The sequence below is a fragment of the Blennius ocellaris genome (assembly GCF_963422515.1).
Source record: "Blennius ocellaris genome assembly, chromosome: 20".
In the NCBI taxonomy this organism is placed as follows: domain Eukaryota; kingdom Metazoa; phylum Chordata; class Actinopteri; order Blenniiformes; family Blenniidae; genus Blennius; species Blennius ocellaris.
In genome coordinates, this window is record NC_137669.1 from 7,578,182 (window position 1) to 7,588,832 (window position 10,651).

The 10,651-nt window shown below is 45.9% G+C and overlaps 1 protein-coding gene across 1 annotated transcript; it reads right to left on the bottom strand.

The window, feature by feature from the left end:
- Positions 1 to 799: 799 nt before the first annotated feature.
- nsun2 (NOP2/Sun RNA methyltransferase 2) lies at positions 800 to 9,403 on the bottom strand. Its single transcript, XM_080515719.1, has 19 exons — positions 9,231 to 9,403; positions 8,602 to 8,759; positions 8,313 to 8,417; positions 8,128 to 8,233; positions 7,926 to 7,997; positions 7,754 to 7,838; positions 7,469 to 7,661; positions 7,182 to 7,256; positions 6,907 to 7,037; positions 6,228 to 6,301; positions 6,016 to 6,146; positions 5,244 to 5,340; positions 4,919 to 5,112; positions 4,745 to 4,837; positions 4,528 to 4,663; positions 2,695 to 2,775; positions 2,122 to 2,260; positions 1,507 to 1,546; positions 800 to 1,409 (listed from the first exon to the last, which is right to left on the bottom strand). The coding sequence occupies exons 1-19, from the start codon at positions 9,366 to 9,368 to the stop codon at positions 1,133 to 1,135; spliced, it is 2,325 nt and encodes a 774-aa protein (XP_080371845.1). The 5' UTR covers positions 9,369 to 9,403; the 3' UTR covers positions 800 to 1,132.
- Positions 9,404 to 10,651: the final 1,248 nt, after the last annotated feature.

Genomic DNA, 10,651 nt, shown 5'->3' on the forward strand with positions numbered 1-10,651 from the left:
TGAGTTCCCCCAGTCCCCGTTTGCAAAAGTGGTTATGGAGTTAGAGAGTCAGCTGGTGGTCCGTGCCATGGTGCCGAGGACAGCGAGGGGCGTTTCTGTGCTGCAGAAGATGTTACCGTCTTTTGGATGGCCTCCGGAGGAAAAATAAACATATATATGAGGTGTTACAGCAAAGTCCTGCTGACACATTGAAAATAAATGAACAAGCCATGGATGTGGGAGGAGATTCTGCTCTTTAGCTACGGTTTCCCCTTGTGGCGTCTGGTTCTTCTTCAGTCATGTGGTTTCTTACTGCATTTTTCATCATGTCATACATGACCAGCATTCATAGGCGACCGTCTCTTCTGTGCCCGTGATGTCCATCATCAGTCATCACAGGGCAAACACACAGAGACAAACGGTCTCACACACACACACAAGTACAAGCAATGGAAGCCACAAATTACCCACGAATGCATGATTTTAGACTGAAGAGCAAAGATACAAACTTCCCATAGAAGGGCCCGGTCTGGACTAGAATCCACAACACGTGACTATGTGTCTATGTACCTATTGCGTCGTGGCTTAAAAATAAAAGTATATGAGTAAGAGGGGTTCACCGTGTACCACAAAGACCCAACAGTGTCTTCTCACTACACCACTGTGGAAAATGTTAAAACTCTGATGCAGTTAAAGAAGATGGTTTCAAAATGTTCCTTCCATCCTGTTCTTCTCAAGTTGAAGTGAAATAATATGCAACAAAGTGAACCTTTCACGCTTTTAATGAATGCAACACTTCTGTTTAATCACAGGTGTGGAAAATCAATACAAACCTCTCCAAACGGGAGCAACAGAAAGGAAACTGACGCCACTTGTCCGGCGGGATACAACTTTTGTTAAAACACTGAAAAGTTATATAAAAATAAGACAATAAATCATTAAAACTTCAACTAAAAAAAACAAAAAAATAAAGGTTGGGAAGGATCCCAAAGAGGAAAAAAAAGTCTACGTGTGGCAGGGCGTCCTCCTGCAGGGGGCAGTGTGGGGCAAACCGTCGAGGCACAGCGGCCTCCTCCGCCACCGGAGCCTGGCTGGAGGACCAGGCCGACAGCTCTCGGAGCTCATCAGTCCATCGTCTTCTCTCACGCTCTCCTCAGCTGCTCGGCTCCTTGTTGCAGCTGGCAGACTTTGATTCGGCTCCGTTCTCCGAGTCCAGCTCAGCCTCGTTTTCTGCTGCTCCGCCCTCCTCCTCCTTTACCTCCTCATCGCCGTCCTTCTTTTTCTGCCCCATGCCCTGCTTGTCTCTGAAGACTTCCACCCCTAACATTCGGAGGTAGTGGAACCTCTCGTTTCGGGGGACGAATGCCCGGATGGACGTCTTCCCCCTCCAGCCGCAGAGCTGGATGGGACACTGCGGCTCGTCCGGGTTACTGAGACGCGGAAAAGCAACGGTGGGAGTCAGAAAAAAACCCGGGGAAAACCAGCCTCCACTTCCACAGATACAGAGGAGCGAGTTAAGCTACTCACTTTGGGTTAGGAAGGTACTTCAACACGATGCTGCCCATTCCTGAGGACAGAATAACGGTGTATTTAAATCCATACAGGACAGACTGCAAGACAAAACCCCCTTTTAGAAGGAAAACGTAGAGATAATCTGTTCCTTTTTAAGAACCGTTTTAAAAAAGAAGCTGATATTCAGCTTGGATAACTTCTAAAAAGCTCAACTTTAATGTCTAGCCTGCATTAATTATAAACATCAGCTCCACAGATATCATTTTCCAGTTAAAAGTCTTTCTTATTATTCGCGCTCAGTAATTAACACCTGCGTAACAAATGCTACATGCTCACCCTGCCTGCCTCCGACATTCAATTACAAAAGCATCACGCAGTGAGACTACTGTGGCTCACACTGGCTCCTTTTCCTGAGCTTTTTAGGTCAGCGCCTTGCTCAAGGGCAGCGTTTTGTTGAGGAGGGCCAAGCATTTACTCTCCTCTTTCATTTGTTGCCAGTCGAGCCGTGAACCTTGCAGCCACTAATCTGCGGCGCCGACCTGCGGGCTGCTGCTGCTGCGTCCAAAACCGCCGGCTCAAAGGAGACGCTTGTGTCGTAATCCCAATTCCATTGTTGGAGATGTTAAATACCTATTTTCTTGGCCTGAGAGTGAGCGTCCTCCTCCAGTTTGCTGAGGAAGGGGTTCTCCTGCGTCAGCAGCACTTTGATGTCCTCCACACTCACTCTGATGATCCGGGAGTGAATGTACGGCTGCAGAGTGTAGATGCCCTGCAAGGAGACGGCCACGGCAAACTCTTGAAATGAATTCATTATCGGTTTATTGATGTGTGAATTTGGCCGTCTGGCCTCGTGCTTCTTCAGCCGCGGCGATGGCGGCAAGAAGCCTTTCCACAACGCAACAATAATGTCTCATCAACTCAAAAGAATTTGCAGGGCAGGGAATATGTTCAGTATTTAATAATACTTTAACACTTGAGAGCCAAACATTAATTTGCATTAGAAAAGGAGGATTAGAGGAAGTATAAGGAAAATGTGCACCTAAGAATGGGGAAGGATTTTATAACTGTGGAGCTTTCAATTAACAAGGCCGACCAAGAACAAGAGGCTTTACAGAAAATTTATTTTATTTTTTTTCCACACCTGCAATTATTGTGCGGCTTCCTGAACAATGCTAATAATGTACGTGTGTGTGTGAGATTTACATCCTGAGCCAGTCTGAAGGCACAGCCGAACTCCTCTCCGTCGCTGTTGCGGGACCACACCTTCACTCCGGTGTTGATAACCTGGGAAACAAAAAACACAGCTGGAGTCTCATTAAACATCGTCTACACCTCTCTGTCAAATCCAACTTATAAAAGAGAATCCAATAAAAGGGAATCCAATAAAAGAACAATTGTTTTTATTGTGTCTTGAGAAAATAATTTCTAATGGAAATCGTTTCGATCCAAGAAACTGTTACAGATAAAGAGAGGATGCAGACAAAGCCAAGACTTTGTTGTCTTGTCTTGGTGTGCGATTGTATCGAGGTGGGAGTGAAACTTTCCATAGCAGTCCACAAGCATTAAATCTAATAAAATACAAGTTTGTGGAGAAAATGCAAGGAAGGAAATTGGGACAAACGTGTAATGGGCTTCATGTTCTACTAATTCTTGTCGGCTCATTGATTGATTGAAAGTGGAAAACCTAAAGAAGCTGGTAGAAATACAGAAATGTTGCATGAATAAAGTATAAATATAGCCATAGGTTTGGATCTGAGCTGCAGGAGAGAAAAAAAAGATGCGTCAGCAGCCATTGTGTTGGTTAGCTCCTCTTCTAGCTGCTTCTTTAAGGCCCCGTTTACACGACGACGTTTCAAGTGAAAATGCATCAGTTTTGCATTTTCGTTTCATAAACTTTTTTCGTTTACACGGAAACGACAGGAACACTATAAATGATGCAGTTCTCTTGTTGGGCCACTAGTGGGTGCCGTTTGTATTTGTGATGAAAACACACATGCATGCACTCAAGAGAACAATACGCTAGCAACATTAACAATGGTTGTCATATAAATAGATCCCAAAACCACAACGAAAGGGTTTTTATTCTCAATTGAAAACATTGTCTAATGGGGTCTGACTGGCTCAATACACCATCTGGAGGTGTGGGTGTGTATTGCAGGACAGAGCATGCCAAGCCCAATCTGGAGTCAAACCTAGGACCCACTATGAGACGTGAGAGCAAACCACTACCCTGCTGTTTTGCTGCATTCTGCTGATTTACATTAACATATCACATATTGTACTTTTATACTTGTACCTACATTTAGCTCACATTTCACATGCAAACTACAGTCACAGTGTAATGTTGTTGCTCTCCAGAAATGAGCAATAAAACTACATTTTATTTACAGACTCGTCGTTTAAAAGTACAAACAGTGAGTCATGATGTTCCTCGCAGTCAAATCATTGATGTCTTTAGTAATTACACCAAACTCTTTGGCTGCAGGCAGCGACAGTAGAAGATATTGGAGAACCGTGCAGCCGGTCTCTGGCGTCCCAGCAGGAGGAGAAGCGATCGGCACTGATTTGCATCCGAAAACAGATTTGATATAAATATACACGCTGTATTGTTCTAACCTAGGGGGAAATGAAGCAAATTTATGTGGTGATTTAACACGAGGCTATCAAAGCAGAAGTGATCGATATTAAACTCTGGTGAGCAGGAGGGAGAAGGCTCGGTTTAACAGTTTGGTTTTTTCTTTGTGATGTTTTTTTTTGGTTTTTTTTAAGAATCCTTATGTTCGCTCCAGCCGAAGAGAAAGTGGAGTAAAAAGTGAGAAGCATCAAACACAGAGAAGAACAAAGCAGAGTGCCACCTGTGCAGGCGCGACAGGGTGGAATAAAGACATCAGTTTATCCTGCTTCCCTCGATTACGCGAAGAGAGGGGAAAAAAAAGAAAGGCACCAATAAGTCTGTAATAACCACAATGCACCTCCGAGCAGATCTATACTTGATTCTCCAGTGGAGATCGATTATAGATTCTCCTGCTCACGCACCTTCATCCGCTCGGTGTTGTTGAGCAGCACATTGCGGAGCTCCTTGGACACCATGTACAGGTGTCTCTTCTTGCCCTCGTGGGTCCGGGTCAGGACGTTGAGCTTGGGGAAGTCGGGAGACAGATCGTAGAAAGATCTACGAAGGGGAAAACGGAGAGTCTTTCAAACGTTGCTAGAGGCTGGAAGCAGAATGCGGTGCTCAGACACACACACTCACTGGATGGTGGTGAAGACGGGGTCGTCTGCAGTCAGGAACACAAAGGGGTTCTCCTTGTACCCAAACAGCCTCATTTTCTTAGAGGGTGGAGGCCTGAAGGGGGGGAAAACGGGAGTCCACCTGTGACTCAGCAGCTTCCCTTTTGTCCACGAGCACCGGACGAGCGTGACTCACCCACACACGCCGCCGTCTTGTTTGGCGGCGGACTCCTGCGTGGCAGGATCTCCAGTGGTCGCCTCCTTGTCGGCCTCTACGTCCGCCTTCCCGTCAGCGACGGCTCCTTCGGCCTCCTCCGGTGAGCCTTCGGGGAGGCCCGCCGGGGACGGCGCCGCCGGGGAGGCCGAGCTGGAGGAGGCGTCCTTCCTCAGCTGGAGACGAGAGGATGGAGAGAGAGACACAGTGAGGGGAGGATCACGCTCCATTTCCCACCTTGGGTGAGACGCGTGTGGAAATCGCTCATCCGTTAAGGTCATGTGTGTGTGTGAGAGAGATGGAGTACCTTGGGATATCTTTTGTTCCAAGGCATCGGGGCTTTCTTCACCAACACGGCCACAAAGAAACCTCCAGTGTTCTGGTGATGGGGCAGAATCCTCATACTGACACACACACACACATACACAGACACACACACACACACACACACACACACACACACACACTGGGTTTCACAGTGCTGCCTACTGTAAAACAAAATAAGGATCCAATCGTTCCTTTTTTAGGAAATATTCTCAACAATTTCTAAGGGGTGCTTTGACAGTATGTGATGGGAGCGCCCTCTGCTGGGACTACACCGAATGAGCACCTCGAGTAGACATGACATCATCAAACACAGCGTGTCATCAAACACTGGCTGTGTGTGCTTGTTAATAACTCGATGTAAGAGAGAGAAAAATAAAATCGGACACGTTACAAAGCCGATGAATTTGATTTGAATAGAGGCAGAAAAAGCTCCAAGAGTTCCATTTTGCCTCAATTATTTGTTTCACGTATTTCATGCAGGAAATCTGGATATCACTTAAACTATATTCAATTTTAACGCCGCAAGCATCCCGGGATCATTTTACACCTCTTCTCTCTACACACTTTAGAAAAAACGAAATAAGCCAGAAAGAGACGTCAGACTTTCTTAACTGTATTTTGCATATGTCCCCTTCAAATCACTCGGCATTCGTTGCAGCCCCCAGGGGACGAACCAACAACTGCAGTTTACAAAAGGACACGCTCTAACACTTCATACAGCCCAGCCTTAAAGGGTGTGCATGTGCTCATACCATCTCTCCAGGTGCATGTCTGCCAGTTTGTCTTTGTCTTTGGGGGGGAACATGGTGGGGCGGATCTGTGTCTGACGGCTGACGGGCACCTCGGACCAGTCGGAGTACCACTGGCCCTCTTTGGTCATCAGCTGCAGACCGGAGAGCATAAGCCACAGTCAGACGCGGCTCGGTGGTGACGAGTGAAGACTGAAGTTTGTTTGTTGCTTTACCTTCCAGGAAGTCGCCCCGGGCATCCACCTCAGGCCCGGCAGGTCGGACGAACTGTCTGCCAGCTCCAGCGCTCCTGGAGGGGGGGGAGGGGTCTCTGATTTAACACTGAACCGATGCTATGAAGTGTTTTCCTTTCTAAACTGTGAAGCACTTTGAGCTGCAGTGCATGAAAGATGCTACACAAGTTATTTTATTATTGTTGTGAATTTAGGATGAGAAGGTCCATTGTAATGAAATAATCCAGTTATTTCTACATTGCATGGATGCTTCTATTAACCATAACTCATTTACTCTTCATCATATCTGGAAAACTCAAAAAAATGACCAGAAAGCAGAGATCATGTCCTAGACGTAACAATACAACCAAAAACTTCTGCGGGTCTGAGAAGACCACTCAGCACAGATGTATAACATGCAGTAAAATACCCACAGTGATACTGAACAGATTCTAGATATTGAAAGATAAAATATTGGGGAATCCACAAAATCTAAATGGCAATGACATAGACACAAACATTAAAATGTGTTTCCCCAACTTAAATCGGTGAGATGAGGAGTGGTGTACATAAGTACACCCACTTCAACATGCTATTTCTAATTTATGGATTTATTCCTCCGTCAATGTGGAATCTGAATCATGATGGAGCACATGATGTTAATCACGGGTCAGTTTATTACCTTCGCTCTTCTCCAGCAGGGCGGCTATGACGGCTTCATCCTCCACAGGGTTGAGTGAACAGGTGGAATAGACCATCCTCCCTCCCACAGCCAGCTGCTCCACGCCGCGCACGGCGATCCGCAGCTGGAGCCTGGTGGAGACGCACACACATAACACACTCTGCAACACCGCCAGCTTTCCAGATCAGCTGCATTCTTGAATTTGTTTAATCAATTCAGTGGAACGCACGGTTTCCCGATGTGTCGTGCGAGAACCTCCCCCCCCCCAAACTCACCCGTGGAGGTGCAGGCTGTTGCTGGTTGTCCATTTCTTCCAAACGTCTATGTTCTTCCTCATGGTGCCGTCCCCGCTGTGAAGCAGAGAGCAGACAGCGGCGTCAGCATGAAGACACGAGAGATCCCCCCCCCCCCCAAACACCGGTGAAACGCCGACTCATCACATCACTGCTGCAACAAGCAACTCCTTGGGGAAAGATGTCGGCAAAGCCCCGCCGCCATCTGCCCCATCAAATCTCCTCCCGTGACATTTTCCTCCTCCAGCAGCTTCCAAACCCAGACTGACCTGCAGGGCACGTCGCACAGGATGCGGTCGTAGAAGAGGGCGTTCCTCCTGCCGTCCGACTCGATCTGGAGCGTGGGGATGCAGGAGGCGTCGTGGTTGATCACCATGATGCAGGGGCTGTTGAGGCGCTTGGCCTGGTGCACCAGCAGGTAGCAGCGCTTGTTGTCCACGTCGTTGGCGATGACGAAGCCCTCTGCAAGGCGGCGTGGATTGACACCGTTAATACACAGGAGATGGGACTTCCACATCCTTTCTGGTTTAAAAGGTGTTTTTTTTTTCCCTCACCGGGGAACGGCACTTCCATGTCAGCGTGCAGCATCTCAATCAGCTGGGCCGTTTTTGAACCTGGAGCTGCGCACATGTCCAGAATCTGCAGAGGAAATGGTTTGGACATCGTTATTGCTTGAAGGCACAAATTGTGGAAAAAAAATAATGTCTCCTGTGATGTTTTTTTCACCTTGTGATGGGACTCGATCTTCATGAGGAGAGGAGGGATCATGCTGACGGCTTCTTGACGGCTGATGTTTCCCTGCGAGGACGAACACAGTCATGTCTGCTTTACTGAACCCTCACTTAACTATAACACTCAAAAACAAAACCCAGCCTAAACAATAACTGCTCTTGTAAAAAGGTTTTGTTTTAACTCCCGTATAACTCACCGACTCAGTCTCGCTAACCAGAAACTGGTGAAACTTCTCCAGCAGGGGGGACTTCCTGATGATCTTCCTGCTCATGTTGGTGTGCCACGCCTGCTCATCGGGGTACCTGGACAGGGGACAGACACACTGGTGTCGAGCCTGAGGTTTGAACTCAGCGTTGCGCTGAACCACGTGATGGAGATTACCAGCTGAGAGGCTGCGGAGCCTCGATCTTCTGACCGTCCACCTCCAGCTCCTGGATATCTTTGAAGTATTTCTCCTTCAGGCAGTGGAGAATCTCTTTGGCATGGCTGGAGGCAGAAAAGACGGGGTAACAGGCTGTGCTCAAGGAGCCAGGGTGGTGGCCATGGAATATGAACCACTGCCACGTCAAGATTCCTCACAGACTGATAATAATGGATATAAAGATCCCATCGAGGTTGATTTGACCACCCCTGATTCGAATGTAATATTAACTCATGCTCGCCCTCTCACCTCTTGTAACCTGTAATGCGGATGGTCGCTGGCAGCGGTTCCCTCATCGCCTCCATGAACTCTTCAAACTCTCCCTCGGGCACCAGAGCCTGCTCCTTGTAATAGTGCTCAAATAGCTTGTTCTCCTTGATAATGTCAGCATATCCGGCTCCCCAGCCCTGGGTTAACGCAAGGATTTTATGGTTAATGCACGAAATCACATCGAAACATGTAGCACGGTATTCAGGTTGAGCTGGAAATTATATTGGGTTGTATTAGTTATGCCTGTGAGGAGTACATGTAGAATTAATGTCCATAGAAATTCCGTTATCTTGAGACAGCTTATAACTTTGAATCAGGACGTAAATCAATGTCTTCTCGACTGTATGCATGGCTAGATAATGTTAAAATCTGTTGAGGCGAAATAAAGAGAAAAAAAACACGCTGGATGGATTAAAAGCTCACACATGACTGTACAAGTTATGATAGCCAACAGAGAAACCTTTTCACATCACAGCCCGACTCCATACGTTAAAAAAAAAAAAAAGTCGTTACCAGAGTTTCAATGAGCCATATTTGCATTTTTAACATTTAAATGGAGATGTTGTATGTAGCTTCTGTGATTAGCCATATTGTGTGCGCAGTCTTACAGCGATGTCTCTGTCGTCCCTGCCAGTATTCTGGTTTTTCTGCCTCTGTCTGCTTCTTTTCCCCATTTCGGAAACAGTCACGACCCTGGACACAAATCTGCGTAATATCGTGATTGTTAGAGGCCGACAGATGAGCATCAAAGTCTGGCAGAGAGCAGAAACACAGCCAGTGAAACGCACTGCTCCCGTCAACGTGTTGCCTCTGACCCACGTGAATCAGGACCCAGGCGAGGTGCCCCCATATTCTGCCTGAATAAAAGTCAGTTTTGCATCATTCTGACGCATTTACTGCTGTCAAAAATGTATTTTCTTCCAGAGTATTGAGGAAAAAAAATCACAAAGTAGGCATATGCTCTTTATCTTTATTAACTTATCTATAATGTACAGGGTTGGGGAGTGACGAATTACTTGTAAGGGCATTATGTAATTAGGATACCAAAAAAAATGTAACTGGAATATGTTACAGTACATAAAAAAATGCAATCTCGTTACAGGTAGGTATATTCGAAAAATATGGGATTACAGAGCGGAATTCCAACATAAAAATAAATGGAATAAACAAGAAATGCAGCCGTTACATCCACCGCCCACTGGCATTGCGACACTTCCCGACGCTTTCAGGTAGACTGCAACAACGAACGCATGCGTTGCCATGGATTCTGCAGCCTTCATGGAAATTCAGACGTCGTTTTGTTTTGAAATCGGAGAAGGCTCTTAACTTTAACTTGAACAATGCAAATTATGCCTCCCAGCCGTGAAAGTGCTGTTAAAGTCCAGGAACTCGATGTCTCACCTGAAGAAACATCTCGGTTCCACAAAACCCGCTCACTTTCACTGAAACACACCTGGACTCTGTCAACTAGTTTTATTAGCTCATAACCTGCCAGTAACCTGCCAATACCAGTACTGGTGCTGATGGTAGTAAGTCATTCTCAATACGTTTAGGGGATCTCATGTTTTAGTTATTAATTGGGTCGACATGCGCCATAACTTATTTATTATTATTATTTTTTAAGTCTGCTGTTGACTCAGTGGCGTGTCCAGCGGGTTGTTTAGTTATTATCAATCAGTGATTTATTCTGCCAGAAACAGCCTCTCAAACCTATCAAACATTTATATTTAAGTCCGGAAAAAAACAACATTAAAACAAATGAGGAAACAGAGTGAGTTTAAGAGATGAGCACATTTTCTTGAATAGAAATAGTTTTGAGAACAAATACGTACATAATTGAAAACTTCATTTGTATTGTGGTTTTGATTATTTAGCAAATCCAACACTGTTTTTTTTTTGTTTACTGAGTTTTGATAGTTCAACTTGTTCTGTTAAGTGCGATGCGTGTATAAGATGTGTCAAAACACTGAGCAGATGACACATTGTATTCTTTCTTGTCTGTGGTGAAGTAATCCAAAAGTAACTAAAA